At 41.6% G+C, this 22,512-nt stretch overlaps 1 protein-coding gene across 1 annotated transcript; it reads right to left on the reverse strand.

Annotated features, from left to right (window-relative positions):
* Window positions 1-39: 39 nt before the first annotated feature.
* On the reverse strand, window positions 40-17,159 carry LOC112452766 (coagulation factor VII). Its single transcript, XM_025013153.1, has 11 exons — window positions 15,843-17,159; window positions 14,541-15,137; window positions 2,541-2,637; window positions 2,224-2,345; window positions 2,048-2,152; window positions 1,849-1,979; window positions 1,652-1,782; window positions 1,383-1,582; window positions 1,110-1,244; window positions 814-1,038; window positions 40-736 (listed from the first exon to the last, which is right to left on the reverse strand). Exons 2-11 carry the CDS (start codon window positions 14,736-14,738, stop codon window positions 443-445), a joined length of 1,638 nt encoding a protein of 545 aa, XP_024868921.1. The 5' UTR covers window positions 14,739-15,137; window positions 15,843-17,159; the 3' UTR covers window positions 40-442.
* Window positions 17,160-22,512: the final 5,353 nt, after the last annotated feature.

Raw genomic sequence — 22,512 nt, forward strand, 5'->3', positions numbered from 1 at the left:
AGTAAACAGATCTTCGGTGTGCTATGTCAGATAATCTTGACGTTGGCAATCACTTTAAAGAGAAAATGTCTAATTGACTATGTGACTACCAAGGCAAGTTTACCTTGCATCACCGCAAGCTAAATAAAGAAAAATATAAAAACGTGTAATCGACTGCGATAATTTCTGCGAAAATTATATTTCTTCCCTGATTTCTTATATAAAACGATACAAACATATTTTTGAAGAAAGTGAAATGTGCGATTTAATAACAGGTTGCGACATTATTATAACTTTACATTTAGTGCTTTCAAATGTATAGCTCTGGATTTTTTATCTTATTGATATACAACTTGAAATTTGTATCTCGATTGCCTACATATTTTTCACTTTTATGCTCGTTTATCCGTGAACACTAATTACAGTTATAATACAGTTATACATATAATACGCGCTGTGTTTCCTAAGTGTAATCGTCCGTCTGCTTCATCACCTTCGTAATCCAACGCACGTAATTGGATAGTCTGGCGTATATACCGAATTTCCCGCGTTTGCCACAACCTTCGCCGAAACTAGTGATACCAAAAATTGTCCACGGATGATCGGGTTTCCGAGGATCTCTACAGAGCAGAGGTCCCCCGCTGTCACCCGCGCAAGAATCCATCTTACCGCGGCGATAACCCGCGCAGAACATATTGTCCGTGATTCTGTAATCCACATAGACCTCTCGGCAGGTTTCGGTGGACACTATTGGAACCTAGAATTTAATTTGACATTTGTATTACATTATTACATTATTAAGTAATCAAATTTTTTTAAATTGAAACTGCATACTTTAACTTCGTGCAGGACATCCGTTCCGAAATCATCCGTCACGCTGGACTTGCCCCAGCCGATAATGGTGCACAACTGGTTCGTAGGTAAGGGCTGCTTTGGGGCGGGCAGACATGCGATTCCCCTCGAAGAAGACGGGGTCAAGGTAACTGGTAAACGAAGTAGAGCCACATCGTTATCAACGGTATCGGCGTCGTACTCCGGGTGGATGGTCACCGAGTCCACCTACGCGGTCATAGAATTAATCAGCGGCGACATGAATCGTCGATCTTAGCTCCTGAGTACGCGACACATACCCTAAGCTCTAATTCCGTGCCTTCTTTCACCGTTAAATCGTGCTCTCCAATGCGAACGTAGAGGCGTTTTCTAATGCAATGCGCGGCAGTCAATACCCACCTCGGGGATACCAATGTTCCACCGCAAAAAGCTTCCTGGAAAAAGAAAAGCAATTAATTTTGGTCCAGACGATATAAAGCCGTTTTCTTTTCCCCGACAATTTGTAGGCATTTTTCGGAGACTTCTATTATTTGTTGTTTGTAACAATATGATATTCATCGTCACGAGCATACCCGAAATCGATTTAACACGGCCACTTGCCACGGCCAGCTCCCAGGTGCGGCCGGACGACCGCCGATGATTCGCGTGAAATATGATAATCTGGATCCTTTATGGGTGTTCGCCACTCCGCATTTCCAAACGTTCGAATTTTTCTCCGGCGCGAAGCTATCCACGGTGTTAGGATTGAGTTCGAACTCGTCCAATACTAAGTCTAGAAGATAGTAACTACTTATTTTTTGTTATTAGTATTTAATATCCAGCGTTGTCGGAGTATATTTACCATCGCCGTCTTCTTCGTGGCTACCACGGATCTTCCGATGGATCCATCTTTGGCAGAAGCTACCTTCGACGTAGCAGTAGGCGCTCTCACGTATCACGTCGCGCCCGCAGATGCCCGGCTTTCTGCACCATCTGATCAAAACAAATATACACATGTTATAATGTTAGTTGCGTGTAATCTACGAATTTCTGTAATACCTGTGACGTTGAGTAGTGCACAGTCTCGTGCAAGGTGACCATTTACTCCATTTTCCATAATGCTTTCCAGAGTGCTCCTTGGTATTTTTGCCTTTTCGCTTTCCATGCCTAGGTTCTGCTTCTTTAGGTACCTGTTGAAAACGCGCGCACATATTAGCAATCGAAAATCGGATATCGCGTATCGCGATTCATTACTTACTTGAACTACGTGAAACCTTTCGTTTCTTCGTCGATGTCCCCGGCGTTGGCGTTGCTTGCATCGCCTTCGACGACCTTCTCTATTATGTTCGCAACCACGTTCCTCCTGTATCGTGACAGACCGTTAATCGAAAATCCATTTATGATACCGCGTATTTATGTAGTTTGCATATTTACTCTAAGTACAGTGGTTCCGCAATCGTTTTTCGATCGGCACCTCCTGACGCGATTTTGCGTGCAGTGTCGATCGCATACCGACCATTCGCTCCAGCTTGTGAAATGCGACAGCTTTGTCACTTCTGTATAAAGGTATTAACATGTGAGAATAGATAATATTAAACAGAGAGAACAGTGAAAAAGTAGATAATATTAAATGGAACAGATAATATCAGAAATATTAAAAAAGTATGTAAAATTGAGAAAATTGAAAGAAAGTACTTTTTTCAATCAGGACGAGGAAATTTATGGAAAAACAGTGGCGCACATACACTTACTGTTCTTTGGTAAACGCTCTACGGCAAGCGGCTGGTTAATCGAATGGAGGCAGCTTACATTGGCTTTAACTCCAAAGACGAACGTCTTATCCTCATTCTAGAATTTTTAAATACAATTAACAATATTAACAATATTCATATCTAGATTTTTTTTCATTATTATATTAAATAAAGTTCCATTATATAATGTTACAATATAACACTCTTCGATTTATTTCGAGTGCTACTATTGCGATATTTAATCAACATATCGTTATATATTGCGAACCTTGACATTTATTAATCTATGATAGTTATTAGATTAGACATTCTAACGAATTGATAAGTTGTAATTGTTTCATGTTTCGACCTTGCCGAAAAGATTATAACGTCAGCGAGAATTATACGTCGTATTATCTCGTCACTTGACACATCTCCTGTGCCGACGGCGGCTGCATGCTGATACGATTACCTTAAAATGCTCTGAAATTATTTGTCCTAGACCGAAAGACTTAATAGATACGGCCTGGCCAGCACTCTACTAGTTTTATCATTTATGTTCCAAGGCTGTGTAACGCCCAAGTCGCGACATTAAACTCAATTTGTCCTGCTAGTAATAGCATCGCGACGTAATCGCCGACGGCGCTAATCATGCGTTACACGATGTCACCGTGTCGACAGAGTACGTAGGCATATAAAATTACTGTCATTTCCCCGTCGCGCCTTCTTGAAGCTCCTCGAAATCTACGCTCGCTCTGAAATTCCGAACAATAGGTACTGATCGCAATCGCAATGATTCATTACTTATAGTTCATGAATTCAGGCGCGATCAAAATGGCACTTGAAACATCCTTTTAGCAGCCTACTGCCTATATATTTGCTCCGGTTTTCACGACCAACGTTCTTTGTGGCCAAAAAACTGTTTGCTGGAAAACACAGCCGGCACACTTTTCACGAAACTAGTTATCGTGTACAGATTTCACTGGATAATCATGTGTAATACCCTTTTCGCCTCCTGCATTGTAATTATAGTGATTGGCGCGTATTGATAGACCATTGCGTATCGTATTGTAATCGTAATGTAATAGCACGAGTACTGTAACGCAAGCGGACATTAATTGAAGTGCACAAATTATAGGCATTTGCGAATGATTTACGCATGACAGTCGTAATTGCCAGTGCATGTGTTCGTACACTGAGAAAAAAAAATCGTTGATTCAAAGAAATATTATTTCGACGTTCGAAATAATAAAATTCGATTACCTAACCGAGACTGCCTCGAAGAAATTTAATATTAAATTCGTAAAAGGAAGAAAAGAAATATATTTTATTGGTATATATTTTATTTAGTTCAAAGCTTAATTAAGTATATTTAGTACTTGTTGGTGATATTTTTTTTGGAAAATGATGAATCTAAACTAAAATAATATTTATCTAAAATTTTCAAGTTTACGCTGCCTACGAGAATCACGAACAGAAAATATGTTAAAAGAAAAAAAAATGACATTACTGTATAGATGTATCAATTTGATAAGTCTGCAAATAAGTCGAATGTGTATGTTTTTACTAAATATAAAAATATTTTAACAAGTTTCAAAATGAGATGCACGCTCTCTTCCGGGTTAGTCTCCAACAAATATTCCTTAAGCAAAATACAACCGTAATTAAATATTCATTTTCAACGTGTGAAAATCGTGATTATTATTACTCGGTATTTAAAGACCGGGACAGGAACGATTTCTGACTGACAAGATACCTTGAAAACGGTTACGGTTTAAAATTAATACCGTCATACCCCGCTGCGAATTTTTGTGAAGGCGCGCGAACGAGTTTTTAGCTAAATTTCTTTCCTCAGATTGTGTTCGCCCAATGCATTAATTAACCAAAATATACAAACAAATCTGCGATTGCGACCGCGGATGAATCTTGAACCACTGGAATCTTGAAACATTTCGGGGATTCCAAAACGATTACCAGATCATTAAATTGATTTCATGTATTTCGAGATACCGCCTACACGTTGAATATTATCGAAAGGTTAACAGAATTACACGTGTATCCGAACCGGATTTCTCGACCGTGCTCCATGAATATTTAATTACCATTAATCAAACGTAACAAAGCGATATTCTAATGTAGAGACATACCTATATATCGCGAAAAATATACGTGAAAATAATATTTCGTCTAGTAACAATTATAGATAATAGGCGATGATGATTCATTAGTACGGAATTACTTACCGAAAGAAGGGACGCAAGATATAGAAAAACGCTAAATGAAAGAAAAGGCGAGCTCAAAAAGGACAACAAATGGAGTAAGAGAAATTTGTATGCGGCAAGGTTAGCGTGTCCAAACTAGGCTGAGACGTGCCGGTACCTTGCATCTCGGTGACGATCGCGCAAAAAGTTTGTGCCGCTAAAAGGGAAAACAATTCCGCGGGGTAGAGTCGAAGAGCATGTTACTTGTTGCCGATGCGACTTCCATCGTTTGAAAAATCCTTTACGAGATCTATGTAAGAACGGCACGAATATCAAGGAATCAAGGAATCTATATCCGCAAAAAAATCAACTTTACTAAGTATAGTTTATATACAATCAAATCTTTAAATCTTCTTTTTGATCTTCTTTTGATATTTCTTGCAATTCGGGCAATTTCATATCTTTCGTTGAGATAATGTAATATCTCCACGTCTATTTTTTGTTTATTTCATGTTCATATCTTTACATTTTTTCCACGAGAAAGAATAATTTGCCTTAGATCTATTTGTGTGGTGCAAATTGGTAAATCGAGAATTCTAACATGTCTATAAAAATCATTGCGACACAAGATTAATTATGAAAATGAGAAAGAAAATTAGAATAGAAAAAAATAGCAAATATATGTTAAGCGGTTAAGAACAATAGCGCATTCGAGATATGGCAGACAATTCAAGATCATCGTTTAACCCAATCTGGATCGTAAATGCACGAAGGAACGTGATGCAGGCCGTTTTGGATGGTAGACGAAGAAAGGTTCGGAAGCAGCTTCACGAGCTAACGCCTGAGCTATACCTTAGATGGTATCGTATAGCCGGTCTGCCCACCGTGTCCGCGCATATTTTAATATTACGAGATCGACGCATTGGTGATACTTTCATCGACATAATTTCGCACTTATACCTCTTACAGTTTCTTAAATTAAACGGTCTGTAATAAATAATTTTTCACTGAAATCAATGTGTTCCCATATTTCAACTTGTAACTTATTCGTTTTTAATTATTATTCGAAAAAATAAACTGTATAACGTGAAAATTATATAACATTCAGTAATATTAATCTCGAAAATTACGATAAAGCTTTGAAAAATTTCCGCAAGTACTTTATGAAGACGAGAGAGAAGATTTGGAAAGAGTGATATCCGTTTCACGAATTAACACTTCCCTAGATGGTAACGTCGTTGGAGTTTGCTCAATGTCCGAAAATGGTATGCGACTTCTTCGGCGAAGGGTTGCTACAAATTCAATGTGGGATCTCGTGGCCCCGGTTGTTGTCTCGCTGCGCTGTCAACGGAATGCTCGCTATGGCGAGTTTCCGATCTGATTTATGGTACACGTACAATCGGAAGACCGTTTATGTTGCGTTTGTTATGATCAAAGGATGATTTCTAAGATTTCGTTAATCTTACTCGATATCTTGGTGATATCGATTGAAAAAAGATTAACCCTTATGTATAAGAGACGAGGTATCCGGGTACATTTTACGTTTTGACAACATAAAAAAACTAAATTTTTTTATGTTTTAGTCGCATTAGAAGGCTGCAATTGTGAAAATTCCTAAATTAATAAATATATTATTTTAGCACTATTTTTGGACAGATTGATTTAACAGGGAAGATGGGGGAGATCAAAAGTTGTTTAACACTTTAATTACGCGTACCTCGTCACTCACATAAGGGTTAAATAATATAAAGTTATATTGAAAACGTTCATGCTTTTGCGTCTGTAAAGTTGGCACAATATTCTACGAATTTCAAAAAAATACTAAGAGTTCTAATAGCATTTTCTATATATAGTTTTACAGTTCCCGACAAACAAAAAGAGTTCCGCATTCCTTATATTAAAAAAATCGAAATTGAAAAAGTGGTTTACCTTCGCGAATCAAACACGACATCTCCTAAAATACCAAAACGCGTTGAATATTATAATTTTTTACAAGAGTTGCCGACAGGTTTAATTCGAAGTCCACACACTAATTTCATATCGATATTTCAACAATTAATAATTTTTAAACAATTTTTGATATTTACGTAGCATGATATTTAGTGAAAATGTGTCGTGCTGATGATTTTCCACAGTTTTAACGGTTATTTTATTCATGTAATATTATCGTACAATTTAAAATATATCTGACCACATAATGCACTCGTTCATTTGTTCTCAAGAAAAATTACGGCTGTGCTATTTTGGCGGGACATTTGATTCGAGTTCGCCATCTCAGAGAGACATAATCGCAGGAGTATGCTTGCGCGTACAACAGAATGATCATTGCGACACTGTCACGATGGTTGCATGAATAATGTTAGACTCGTAACACGGGGCCGCAACTCATAATCTCGCGTCAGCGTTTATTCTGTTCTGCCAACAATCGATTAAAGTAATAGACAGCGTCGTAAAGTACAATAATACCGTGCAGTTTGCATCGATAGCTGTTAAGAACAATTCATGCTCCTTGAAATGCAGCCCGTTCAGCAACGCATCGCCCATCGCCAAGCATAACAACGTAACATTACTCCTTTTTTTTTGCGCCATTTCTTACTTTATATAAGAGGGCTCGATATCCTTTCGAGTCGAGGTTTACGAGAGCTCGTAAATACCGCTTTAATTAGATTTTTAATAGCGGCAATAAACGCGCCCGCGCGGCCCGCCCTGAAAAATCGTCGTCTATTCCGCGAACGACATTGTCCAAAACGAAAGCGGCTTCCTTATAAACGAACCTCCAGAAGCGTGAACCATATATTTCACTTCCCAGCTCTCGCGAGATGTAACTGAACCACTCGCCGCAGTCTGGTCTTTATCTTCTCTTCTGATCCGTTTGCGGTAATATTATGCGTCTAATATGTCACATGTTACATAATTTCTCAGTTGCCTTTCTAGCGAGAGTAAGAGTGTGCAGAAATTTACTAGCCACAATAACGATTTTACTTCTCTATTATGTTTCTCTTGTAAATTTCCATCCACAGACGTCTCTCGTAATCTCTCAATTCTGCGGTAAGAATGTGTCACTTAACTTATCATCTCCATTGTTTAATATACAACTTAACGCGACATAATAATTTTTTTATCTGACACATTCTGTGGGCGTTATAAATTATAAACTTTTGCCGAGTCGTTGTGACACTGATAAAAGTTTAAGTAGAATATTCCCGCAAACAACATTCCAATCAAGTATCATCGTCGCAGTTGTGAATATCGATATTCGTTCAAGAGGATCGCATCTTGAGAAAATTATTTATCATCGCGTAAATCTCACCATCGTGTTTACTATCCATCCATTAATCATATATGCAGGGTTAATTTATAAGTACGTGTTTATCATTTCGTGTCGAAAGGTTGACTGCGCTTCTCTCTATATTTTATTTTCCTTCCTTCAATCACTTTGACTTTCTAAAAATGTTCTTAGTGCGTACAACAGAATGATCATTGCGACACTGTGACGATGGTTGCATGAATAATGTTAGACTCGTAACACGGGGCCGCAATTCTCCTAAGACCGGATCCAATTATCAAGTATCAATTTTCGTTACGCATCGTAAATACGTTATATATCTTGCATACGTTTACACTGGAGACATGTTACGTATATACACACACGTTATTAATAAATTCATAACTAGATTCGTAGATAAATGTCGCCTAATTTTCTGCGAATATAAATAATCATTGTCGAGAGTGATAAAATAAAAATGTCGGAAGACGCATGCAATTTCGCAAATCCTCCAAATAAGAGAGCTCTAAGTTAATTTATATTGGCGTCTCAAATGGGAGTTTAGACCGTAAAACTGATCATTATGATCAAATTGGTAATTATACGATCGTTTGAGGGACACAACAAAGGGAGTCACCTGCAGCGCTTTTAACCGTCGCTAACTTTCCCTTCTACCTGCTGTTCCTTCCTTCCCTTCGTTCGTTCTTCCACATATACGCGTTTGCATTTATGGCCACGGTTATTTCCGGATCGGCGTCTCCGACACTGTACGCCACCGCTTTATATTATTAGGAGTGTAATTCCTCATTGTTCCTCGGCAGTCAGCACTAGCATTCGCTCGCATGAGAGGTTTTGTGCGGAGATACATCAGCACCCGCGGCTAATTTTACGAGTATTCTATTGATGCGCTCTCTATGCGGAACTATCACAATAGCTATGGTCATTGCTTCCTCATTCTATCTTTGTTTTATTAGATGTGATAAAATTAAAACGTGCTTTTTATCTTAATTCTCAGCTTTTGCGAATATACAGTCGTTGACTTGATATCTTTATCCGAATGCATGATAGATATTTTATTTTAGTAATAAATTTAGTAATAAATTCTTGTATCTTTTATATGCGAGGCTAATTTAAATGTTATCGGGCTTTGTGAAATTAACTTTAACGCGGATTTATTCAACGATGGTGAAAATTTGTGGTGTCGCTTTCTCGAATAGGATGTTTACGGGGAAACGGTGTATTTATTTTGCAGAAAACCTACATGGACAACGGTTAATGTGCGATATTAATGAAGGCAGGTCTTTGTGAATAGACGAGTTATACCGGAATAACTCGTTTCGAGATATTCCCACTCCATTGCATGGATTGCTAAATCCAAAGTAAAGGCACAATGTCACGTGCGGCAATGCACCAATCGTGCTAACCGGTTATCATAATTTTACGCGCTTGTCTTGTACTTTTAGAGATGCCATTTATAAGCGTAACTCATAAATGTTATTACCCGTTAACAGGATAATTGGAGACGTTAAAAATTCAAATATTTTCCAAGAGAGTTAAAAATTCTAATATTTTCTACGAGATAAAACTTGCTACATGCGATATGAAGCAAGAATGATTTATTGCTTGAAATATTATAAATATATTGATTGTGAAACAATAAAAAATTTAGAGATCTTTCATTCTTTAAACTTCACTCTTTTTCACAGACACACGAATGCCATTAAGCAAATTTTCCATTCACACATACGTGTAAGGCTTTGCTTGAGCGAATCATGCGTCCCTTATCGATGAATCAAACGTGAGACAAGTAATTTGCGTCATGAGCCGTGGTGTGTATCGGATGCCAGTGATATCAGACTTGGACAATCGCACACTGAACTCTCGGCCGATCGCTGAATTCTAATCATTCGTTCCGCTGCGACCGCTTTTCCCCGCATACATCGACGACGAGACAATGGAATCGGCGGTCTTAGCACAGACGATGTGAAACGTCGCGTCGTCTTGGCAAAGAAACCACGAGGAAGAAGATGAGGAACGACAGGCGGATGGGGGTGGATGGAACGGAGGAGAGACAGGCCCTAACGGGCGACGAGAGTCTCACAAGAGAGAGAAAGAGAGAAAGGGAGAAAGAGAGAGAGAAACGAATGCATCTCGAAAGCGGTTGCAAGTTTCAAGACGTTGCTAAAGGGAACCGTACGCGACATTCTCCTCTTCTGCCTTTACGTCCTCCTTACGTTCTCTTCGTCCTCTCTCGAGACCCGCTCCCTCGCACTTCCCTCTCTTTCACGTCAATCCCGCGTGGTACCACGTTTCTTTTCCCGATGACGGCAACTTTTTATCAGCCGCGGGACTCACATACTTCCTGCCCGGACAACGGGCTGAAATTCCACGCGGTAGTCGTCACGATACACAGTAAGAAGCTAATCGAGCTGGATCCGCCAGAAGGAGCTGCCGAGTGATCCGGAGGGTCCCGCAGGAGATTCTCCACGGGGTGCCAACGAGACGTTCCAGTCTTTCCCGGCTGTTCTTGCGCCGGAGAAAACCACGCGCAGTACCAGTACGTTTTTTGCGTAACTTAATGAAGCGAAAGAAAGGCCGGCTTCTTCTCCATTAGGAGATTTAACTCGCAGCGCATGGACTTTGCTCTTTTTTCTTTGCCTTTTTTTTAACGAGTACTCATTTCTTGAGACACGGTATTCGAGACGTTCGCTGTGCTGTCGAAAAATGACAATTGATTGCCGAACGCGATGAATTTAGCGCGAATAGATTGCTGCGAATCGATTCTATAACCTTATAAAATTACAATACATAAAGAAATATCATAATAATGAAAAAAGATTTTTGCCAATATGCAATGAGACATAGATATATTTTCATGCTAATATGGTGATAAATATGCAATATAAATTTTGTCAGACCGTCTATCGATTTAAATAACAAAAGAGAGTTCTCGATTAAATAATAAAACGTTAAATAATATTGATTAATATGACGTTACTAAAATATTTTGTGCACAATTACGGAAAGACACGGGTGAACGTTTTCTCGGTAGAACGATTGATGATCCTTTACGTGACGGTGGAAAAATCATTTGGAAAATCGACGAGCTTCCGTTGCCGGCGCGGCATAAGTATTTGCGCCAAAGTTCGCAGTAATGTCTGGCGGAGGTTGCCTCTTTGGGAAAGTGGAAACAGCTGCTAGAATGCCCCGACAAGGCCTTTCGGCGTTGTAATAACGGGGACTACACGAGCATCTTCGAGGATAACGCGACAGGAAGTTTCACCGCGGAGTGCCCGTGGTACATGCAACAGGGCCGAGGTCAACTGTCGACGAGTGATACCTACGCGGTTAGAAAGTCAGAGGAGATGTTCAGCGATTGATGCAACGTCTCCTTCACGAACGTCCGACTACACTCGCTTTAATGCCGAGAAACGGCTGTTAATTGGAAAATCGGCCGTTGCGGTTGATTCAACTCTCCGGGATGCGAAAGACGCTTCTTCAGCTTTAGAGCTTGCTCGGTGAGAATGCAAGGAGCTCTTCATGGGGTGCCAAGGAGCGCGCAGGAAAACTTGTTTTGCTTTCCTACAGTAGAAAGGAGGAATTACTACGCAGGCGTGATTATGCTGTCACCGTATTGATACGAGTCGCTTCTCTGACGTCGCAAAGCCCGATAAGACACTAAGCAAAGTTGCATAATGTACACGCGGAGATGATCAACATAGACAAAAAATACATATATCTTGATAAATACGAGGAATATCATAAATATTATTTAGTGATTAATGACACTATATTTAAACTTATTTGGTGGAAAAATCAAGACACTTAACGTCATATGAAGTGTGTGCGCCCAACCTGTCGGCAATATTTACATGACAGGGCACGTTAATAAACGAACTGAAAGGAAGGCGTAGTTAAGTTTCCTCGAGATTTCCTACCTAGCTCGCAAACGTCAGCTATAATCGACATAGCAATAAACAGACCTTCCTTTGGTAAAATGAATGCGGAGATATACCACTAAAAACACACCTCGCGTTCCAAATACCACGCGATCGCGATATCGCCGTGAGATAAACTAGAGAAACAAATATCCGTCGTTCGATTATTTTCAACAAACTCGAATTTATGATCGACAAGTTGACGCGGAGTCGAGAATGGAACGGCGCGTGTACGCGTTCCTCCAAGTTCGAATATCTACAGAGTACCTGGCGTAACGTCTATCTTTACGTCGATCGTGTCATAAATTGGCTTATTAGTTCAACGTATCGGATAAGAGGACTCAGGATACACGCTTATCTGTTTCTCTATCTATCCGTTCATGCTCGTACGAATGTTCTGAATTCTGATCCTTCCTCTTTCCCTCTTTCTTTCCGTCTCTAGCGGAAAGACACGGGAAATCCGGTACCGATTGTGTGCCTAGCTGGAGAATTATTTGACACCACCGACCAAACGACCGTGCCTGGGGCACGATAACCCTAACGAGTTGTGATTTCGCGGATACCCGATTACGACGTGATATCATCCACGCACGCGGTAACGTCACGTGTACATACATGCATCGAAAGAGCCGGAGTGGCATTCGTCCGGCCAAATATAACCCGCGTTGCTACAACTGACGAGGATTTTATCTGCGTGAAGATTGGCACTCGAGCGTGCACCGCTAAATTTCGATACAAAATCATCGATCGCCGGATGTGCACCGCGATGCGAAACTTTTCAGATGTCAGTATACCGCGATCGATCTCGCAGATCGTATTTGCATCGGTCGTATTTATACGACTAAAAAAAAAAAAAAAACGCTAACTTGAACTTTACGTAACAAACACGATGCGTGTTCTACATTGCGTAAGATAAATTGACAATTGCCATTTGAGGCTTAAAGGAGTTCACGCTTCCGCGTTTTCTTGTAAGATGTATTTTATCTAACTGACGTTCATCCTACGCGGAGTTCATGTAATTTTCAGGCGCGTCTGCGCCTCAACCTTGCTCGTAACGGAACCTTGTGTTTTGCGAAATATAAATACCTCGATGATTCCCGCGCCTGGACCGTAGCACTTTTTTAAATCGTAGACGATTACAGTAAAATGAGGATTTTGAGCAATGTTATTACCGGTCGGCTAGCGATAGAACTAGTTTACGTGTCGGCATATTAACCTCGAAAACTGTAAATGATTATTGCAGTCTAAGAATGGCCACGAAACGAAATTACAGTAATTATCCCGACGTGCTTAACTAAAACGAGGTTTCTCCGCTTTGGTCGGTAATTGCGCTAGTATTGCTAGGTTCCTGCTGACACGATGCTTTATCGGTTGCTTTAGGCCTCTTGAACCTTCCCATCTTCCTTAATCTACCTACTAATCACCAATTTACCTTTGATAAATTGGACTATATTAATCCGGGTCTGTTTAAAATGAGTTTGGTATGAGAATACTATCTTATTTGTACTAAGTACGCACATTTAACAATTTTAGTTTTAGTGCAGCGAGACCCTTTTCCAAAACGTTTGACTTTGATTCCGTTGAATAAGTATAAAAGCATTTTATCGACGCGCACTCAAAGTTTCTAGTTTATTAATTAAGATATAAGTGAGTAAATAGCGGGCATATAAAATTGTAGCATGCAACTTATGTACGTGTAGCGGGAACTCGAGATTGAGTGTGTGTAATTTTTCGCAAATTTATGTTATTCAGGTCAATATCAATTTATTCTACATCAAATTTGAAAGCGCGAGATTACACGCGCTTTCTGAAATTACGGTGTGTATTAACTGAGCGCCGCGGCTAGATATTACCAGATATACGATTCGGCAAACCAATTAAGTAAACTCGTACACGATAAATATCCAAAATTACAGTGCATTAGCTGGGTACAAGATACGCGTAATACCACGTTTTTCCTGACTAAACGATTTTACGATCAATAATCGATCGGCCAGGAAAGTCCTTGCTTCCCGTAATATGATGCGAGGTCGATACTTCTACATCCTCAGAGGCTGAACGTATCGTAATCGTGAAAACTATTGCCCACCGTGCGCTGCAGTTAACAATTACCAGAATCTCTCCAACTAATGACGCGATTCCAAAGCAGCTTCTAAGTTTCGCAAAAATATGTACTCAAATAATCAATCTGATAAATAATCGATTTCAAATCAAGAATCATGTTTTTGTCATAAACAATAATTATTTTTTCTCTTACAATAGTTTAATCTAAAATTTTCTTCATCGCGCTCAACTTAAATATCAGTATTTCAAATCAGTATTTCTCGATATTATTGACGATAGAATACAAGATGTGCAATGGTAAAATAAAAAAGGTATGTTTACAGTACTAATAAACCATATTGCAACCGTATATTTTTAAAATTATATTTATCTTTCAATGTTATGTATATTTAATATGATTTAAAAGAATAATATAAAACTACAATAATTTTGCATTTAACATTTTGTTCCTGTTGCAACTAATGAACAATAATCCGAGATAAAAACTAATGTAGAAATCTGAAGAACTACAATTTTGCAGTTGCAATATTTTTCATTATATCTGTGTACTCACCGAACCGTTGATGGCGACTGCGTAACCGAGGGCGAGCAGGACGACGAGGACCCGAAAGATCGTGGAGTCGTCGGCGATCATGCCCGGAAGCGAATTGGTGGATCGCAGCCAGCAGGGCGACGAGCGTAGACGGTTCGACGGCGACGGGGACGCATTCGTCGGCGTGACAGGCCGGTGGTGTTCCCGTCGCGGACGCATCGCGTCATGATCGCGACGTGCTGCCGCTCGCTTCCTGCAAACGTGGGCCCGACGTGGCTCGGGCTCGACGGCTGTTCCACACGTATCTACCTACCTACCTACCCACCCTCGGGACGGAGCACGAGGGAGAGCCTATACGTGCATGAACGCGTGCCCGCGCCGCACGCTCGTGTACGGCTACGGCGGCGGCGGCCCTACGCGCCGCCACACGCGGGTCTATAAATACGGGCGCGACTCCACGCGAAGAATTTCAAACAACCGCGCCGTAAAATACCGTCGGTGAGCCCGGGCAGACTCTGAGGCTCGATCTTCCGACCGAGTACCACCGTCGTCGAATCCGTCGCGAGATACGATAGGCCTCTTGGCCTTGACACTGCGTGTCCTAAGCCCGAACTCGATCTGAAACCCAATATAGATAGGTCTGGCTTTAGGTGAATATACAGCATAAAGACATTGGATCTAATGGAGAAAGTTACCGGTTACTTTCTCAGAAGTTATGCAGAAGCGGTACCTATGATTGCATCTATTAAGGTAATTACTCAAGCGACTCGCATTAATTTTATTTGAAAAGTTGCAGAATTTGAAGAAGTTACTTTTATATGGGAAAAGTTCGCGACGCGCGTTTAATCATAAGTAGGACTTCAGTGATAATATTCCAACAATCGTATACCGGCCGTTTATTTTATACGCGCCGCGAAGATTCCTATTATAGCGCAGCATGATTTATATCTCTTCCAGCCGGCGTTCAAGTCGGCCAGCTAAGAAACGAATAATGTAAAAAAAAATATACATTTCATGCATTTTAACCAGTTTGTATCCAACGAAACCGTTTGACGTCTCATTCTCGCGTGCAAATCGTTACGAGATCAAAAGATCCTACTTGACGTTTGTACCCCTTGAAGAATACGAGCGCTTTCGTTGCTCTATACCTCGGTTCCCTAAATAACGTGCACCAACAGGGGAGATCTTATCCCGGTGCTTCAACATCTCCGAAAGAATAAATAGCTCGAAGTTGTGAAGAACGATCGCATCAAGGTCGATCGGTAGACGTCGCGGAGACGCCGATAGATATTAATGGGGAATCTGCTATTTCCGACGTTTTACCTTCGATGAGTTCACAGCAGTAGCAGACGACGACGACGGACAACGTTGGAGACGAGTAGCGGTAGCAGATGAAGACGGAGCGCGATCGTCTTCCGCGTGAATGTCCGGTCTGTCGGCGGGCTTGTTGTAATAACGACGATCGTGCCTGATAGTCGTTTACCGCGAATCGCCATCCGCGGGATTAAAGGCGAGCCCTGTTTCATGAAGATATCATTCCTTCTCTCCAGCCGGTAAAATTGTCCAGCGTGGAATACGACGTGGTGGTGGTGGTGACGGGGGCTGCGGGCGCACACCGCGCCGGCCAACCGCGGAACCGGCTGATATTTTTAGGTTCTCCCGACTTCCAACCGACTGTCTGTCTTCACCTTTGAGAGCCTACCTAGTCGCTCTTTCAGCTCGCGGTGATATCTTTGTTCTTCCCCGAAGCACTCTCCCGCATCACGTACGTCGGTATTGGCGGCGAATCATGCCGCGTCTCGGTAAGCTTGATCGATGAATTCGCGATGAGATATTTCGGTCCTCCTTTGAGTCGGCGTTCGATTCGCGCGATTGCGTTCCTCGCGACTTGCTGGATCTTGGATTTGTTGTGCACGAATTAGCATCCCATTAATATCTCGTCACATTTGTTTCTCGATAAGGTGGAGTAACGTTTAGTGTCCTAATTGCATCGCGCGCATAGTCTCAACATCTTGACACAGATAAGTCAGCAGAGCTGCTATTCAGCTACTCTTCAGCTTTTTCCCCCCGAGTTCTTCGTCTATTATTCTATCTCGCGTATGTCATCGACAAGCTGATATCTCTTTTTAATTAGTCCATTAGAAGCTCTCTACCGCCAGCTTCCTCGTCGATCGATTCTTCGATAATAAAGACGGATGAATCGTCGAGAAAATGCAATCGTCGTTCTACACCGGTAATTTCGTGCAAAGACGTTCATCTGTCATCGGAAGCGCGGTAAGGATGTAGGCTAACTCGATCGCGCGATTCATCGGCGCGAAATGACACTGTTCCGATGTGTCGCTCGTGCGGGAGCCACTCGGGCAAGCACACGCACGTGGCTCCAGGCCGACTGACGAGATACAAGCACGCGAGAGGAAGTATCAACGGAGGCTGCTGAGAGGAGTGGCTGCCAAGCCAGGCGGAAGTGGAGGGTGATTCTGCAGCGGGAACAGAGCCGGGCGGCGGCGGTGGGGTAACGACGGCAGATGGGACCTCTATACCTTATCGAAGTCGAAGACGCGTTTACGGTTGATCACGCGTAACGCCCGCGCGAAGATGGATTTGTATCGATGAGATGTGGTTGTTGTTTATCTGTACCGTGTTCGGCAAAACGGTAGGAGAGCTCGCGGAAAGCTCTTGCTGCTGGTCGACAATCGCCAACCGGACAGACTGGTCTCAACCGCGATAACATCGGCTCTTTTCCGACATTAATTTTAAAATAGATTAGCCGCTTAATAGCGCGGTACTAAAATGCTCTTACGCCCTGCATCCCGGTTGTTATGTTCTTGCGCAGCTCGGATCGCGCCGACGGAGATACTTGGCGATTTCTTGTCCAATTAAGACGTCAGAGTATGGTACGACGTACACGTACGCGTTACAGATGTAAAGAAAATATTTTAAAAGATCGTGAGATTCTTGAGTCGCCTTTAATATTAGATACTTATACTTCTATGTAACATGATCTTTAGTATTTTGGTACTACTGGACATCTAGGTCACTTAGACGTGTATCTTGTGTGCGAGATGATGATGATGATGAAAGATGCATGAATCCCGGAGAATCGTCGTGACACTAGAAAAGCTGCACCCGACAATTCTACGATGTCCAATATTAATGTCAATCGAACCGTACAGTGACGTTCTTCGATTCTTTAGAGTTTTTCGTAACAGATATGAAGACGTAACATATTAGAGATTATTGCGTATATCATTAACGGTCAGTCCAGAAGGACCGCACCTTCGTAATTCTAAACTTATTCATTCAACTTGGAAAAGGGGGGAAGTAGAGACCGACCACGGTCGGTTGAAGGATTCGGTTAATGACACACGTCGCAGTTGCCTACCAAAGTATCCCTGTGGTCCGAGCCACGCCCCGCTCTCGCAAAGAAGATTACACGAAATTGGCTGTTTTTGAGGAAAAAATAAGCAAGAAGCATGCCCGCTCTTCAGGCCGGTGATTTCGTTCCCGAAACGAGGACCGCTTTTCGACCTAAGCGAGACTGACTCACGTAAACGATATACGCTCGCGCTCTCGCATGAGCAGGTTCGGAGGCGTTCCGCTCGTTTGAGGAAACTGTTACATTGATCAAAATTGCTCGCATCCATCTCGCGCCGTATATAACGATTACGCGTCGACGTCACGACGTGCTCGCAATAACGAAGATTAACTGCGTTCCGCAGTCCCGCGCGGAACGCGATTAAGGTACGCGTCTCATTATCGCCACCGGTATCGCGGCGATCATCAGTTTCGCGACAACGTTTCTGCCCTATTCGATAATATCGCCTCGAGGGAACCAATTCTCGAATTACGTATGCGTGATCAAATTGATTGGCGCCCGCGGTCTCCAATCATAAAAGTAGAAACAAATTTTTGACGACAATATATATAGCCTCGCGTTCATCGTTGCTTATTTTTTTCTCGAATTATTCTTCAAGTTTATCGTTCGGATAATATATATATTATTGAAATAAACATAGATTAAGATTCACAAATTAGTGTAAAAATATTTCCAAATCAGTTCGCCGATGAAAACAAAAGCAGACATCGAATATCCCATTATAAGTACGTAGATCGTCGGATGGAATACGCTAACGTACTTAAAGTCCACATGATCTCGATTCACTTGAAATGCTGTCTCCTTCGTCTCGTTCCTCAGGTACTCGCGATACCATTTATCGCGAATGCCTGCCGACGCGATCATCAGACGTAAGTCGCTGACACGTTTGACGTAAGGCGATCCTTCCGAAAAAACATTACCGACCGCTGGCGACAGATAGCAGAGCTTCGTCATTTTCATCACGGTCTCGCCGTTCCGCATGTTGTTGACCGTGATCAGCTTCACCCGATCCTCATACAAAAAGCAGGATACGTTCTGGTGCATCACCAGATCCTTGAGACAGATATCTGCAGAGGGAATCCTTACGACGGTTTTGCCCGATTTGCGTACGTGATATTCGAAGTCGCTGCTGTGCAGCTTGATGATGTCCAGTATATTTTCATGCACCATCAACACCAAATCAGAATTCGTCAGATTCTGCAGGTGATCGAACTGAACGTAGCGATCGCCCTCGAAACCGATACTCGTCAATTCGGCGAAAAGCATTGAGGAATAGGAAGCGGAAACAGCAAGAATACAGAGAAAAATGATTCGTTCGTGTAACTTCGTGGGTGACGATGGAAAAGATGCAGCCAGTATGATACCAACGATTCTAAAAAAATGCCATCTGCCCGGATTGAACTTCATAAATCTCGAGCACAACCAGAAGATTCCTACGATCGAGAAATTCATAACGACCAATCGGATCGCAGTGCCGGCCAAGAAATTCTGTTTTACAATCAACTTTGGCACTACGAAGCACCAATTCTCGATAAAGAGAGGATCGGTGTATTGTACGGTGTATCGTACTTTTAAATTGTTTCCCCATAGCGGCATCGAAATTAGGAGAGCGTCATATTTTCCAGAAGCTATGTCAGGCATGATGCCATATTGAGAGCCGTTAGGCATTTTCTGGAAATATACGGCCTCTGTTATTATTTTAGGCACACCGGTGAAGTTCATTTTATCCGCCAAAACCTCACACAGGAACTTGTCCACACCTTTCAGCTCTTGTCCCTTCGATGTTGATACAATATCGCTATAAGGCGGTCGGCGGGTAAAGGCGTACACCAGCGGGTAACCCTGCATATTCGGAAATTCATCTGTAAACCACGTGATATCTGTAGAATATGGTTGTTCGGTATGAGTGTCGGTGAACGGGTTGTATCGATGGACAATCGTAGAGTACTTGTCGGCGTACTGAGATTTGAAGTATTCCACGACGATTGCGTCGAGAATCTTCTTCGACCACATCGCTCGAAAGAGCGTCGCGAGATCGTGACACGGTCGACGGAGTATCATCAGCACGAGCACCTTGGGCCGGACACGGTCGTGAATGAAGCGTTCCGTGTCTTCAGCCACGAGCTCGCTCTCGACGATATCCGGTCCTCGCCCCGAGACGTAGATGTACACTACCAGATCGCGTGACATTGCCCAAGAAGAAACCCGAAACTCTGGCTCCATCCGATCCGCGTTTACGTAGAGCGTCGGTACGCGTTGAGTGGTCGCCGCGGCTATTTTACCAAGAATATCGTTCGTCCGTCCGTCTAATAGCGAATCTCGAAGTATGAGAAGAACATCGTTAGCTCGTGACGTTCGCAATACTTTGCTCAAGATATCCGTGAAAAAGTCTTCGTCCGGACGATCGTTCGGCGGGACGAGACCGCTTTGAATTTCGACGAGACGAGAAAGCATGATGGTCCAGAGCAAACGTCGCCACATGATTCTTGTTTCGCCGATGACGAAAGGAAATGACTATGGTTATCGGAAGTAGTTGAAATGACGACTGCGAAGAAAAACTCAACATTGAATATCGGCAACTTGCAATTGCGCAACTATAGTTACGTATAGGCCATACATTAACGAAGGAAATATGAGTTCCGTTAAAACATTTACGGGGAATTGCTTTTCGTGGAAAAACATTATAACCGCCCGTCGCACGTAATAGTTAAAGATCATTAGTCTTTGCCACTAACATATATTGATTTTTGTATATCAAGGATAAAAAATCGATCTTTGCCTTGAGTGTCATCAAATAAAAGCTTTAAAGTGCATGCAATTTTTTGTATAATTGAACCGTTATATTTTAATTTGTTCAATTATCTTTGATCACTTTCTTGGAAATTTAGAAAAAATTTTCCAAGAAAGTGAATATTTAAACACATTATCCTACTACGCATAACTTTTTATCATCAAAATAAATAAAGCAGAGCTGTGAGAGAAAACCTATTAAAATAGTTTTTATATTATAAATAAATCGATAAATAAACTGTTTAAAGATTATGTCTTAAGATCTGTTGCTTTTTAATCCCTCGAAAATTAAGACTGATTATTTCTAGAATTCTTGGACTACAGTTTAAAATAATTATTATTTATTAAAAAAGTATTAAATTTTTTATGTGTTCTGCAAATTTAAAATCCGATACGAATATATTATTGATATATATTTATGGTACTATTGGTACACATATATATAGGTATTGCAACATATAAAGAGCTACTTTAGAATTAATTCCCACGAGTTCGCGCGAGACTAAAGGAAATGGGATGGCCGTTGGCCGTGTGCGTATCCGGACGCCATAGTCCAGTGCCCTTTTAAGTTAAAGGGAAGAAGAGTCGACGGTGAATGCCGCAGAAACCGAAGGGACACTGATATAAATCAACGTCCGGCCGGCACGACGACTTGCGCGAGAACGGAACGGAGTAAGCTGAGGAAGAGAGACGCGCGCGCGGATGGCGAGACACCGAACTCCGAAGTCGAAGTCGCCTCGTGTCCCCCCCTTTTGCTACTTATGCTAATGCCGAAAATCAATTTATTTATATTTATTTATAGCATTCAAATGTTTCCCCCGAAACGGGGCTGAGGCTGAGCGCTCGCGCGCGCGCGGACGTCGCCGGTTGTCGGCGCGGACCACCCGCGAAAGCGAGCCGATCCCGCTCGCTGCGGGCTACGAGATCCGTGGGGTCCCAAGATCGTCCCCCTTCTCTCAGACTGATACAGATAGCTGGAGAATGCCTGAACGTGAGTCTGGGCAGTTCGCTCGACGCATCACCGGTCGATTTGAAATTTCACGATGCAGATTTCTGAACACGAACACGACTAGGAAGGAAAGATAAAATATTTTCACGAATGGGCTTTGAATCTTGAACGACGCGGCAAACATTTGTCGTAACAGTCGTGTCCTATTTTCTCAGAGGCATATGATTTTTTACAATTTGGCTGCGTAGGGACATTGAACTGTGTGCTCCATGTGCTGGTACACGCGAGAGATCGCGTTTGATAAAAACTTGTGGACGTTTAGAGACAGTTGACTGGCAACTCGTTTATTTTCTAATACTGGTTGCGTGCCTATATGCATATAGTGCAACATTATATCTGTATATATTTATATATTTGTTCCACATCACAATGTTTGAGATATTTAATATCATAACTTAATTTAAATTTGTATAATTTAACATATAATAAGAAAGCTAAGTTTTGACGTAAATTAATTAATATGAGATAAAATATTTTTTTACACGTTGTCGAAATATGCAATTCTAAAATTGCCTTTTTTTAGGATAACAGATTTTTATTCTTTTTTACATTTATCTTGAGGATAAATCACTTTATTTTCTGTTTTGCACTCTCTTTACGTTGAGTTTGCCGCTATAAAATAATTTCACTCTTATGGTGAATATGCATGCCACTATATACCGTGACACTATAACAAGGAACATCACATCTGTCGGGCGCGGTTGACTCGAGTCACGCGTGACGTATAACGCCGAAGAACCCGAGTACACCCGAAGTCTTCAGTAACGTACATATGAAAAGATATGATATATCGAGAGAGTTTCTCGATTTTTGCTCAC

The sequence above is a fragment of the Temnothorax curvispinosus genome, unplaced genomic scaffold (assembly GCF_003070985.1).
Source record: "Temnothorax curvispinosus isolate PA1 unplaced genomic scaffold, ASM307098v1 QBEX01003650.1, whole genome shotgun sequence".
Lineage (NCBI taxonomy): Eukaryota > Metazoa > Arthropoda > Insecta > Hymenoptera > Formicidae > Temnothorax > Temnothorax curvispinosus.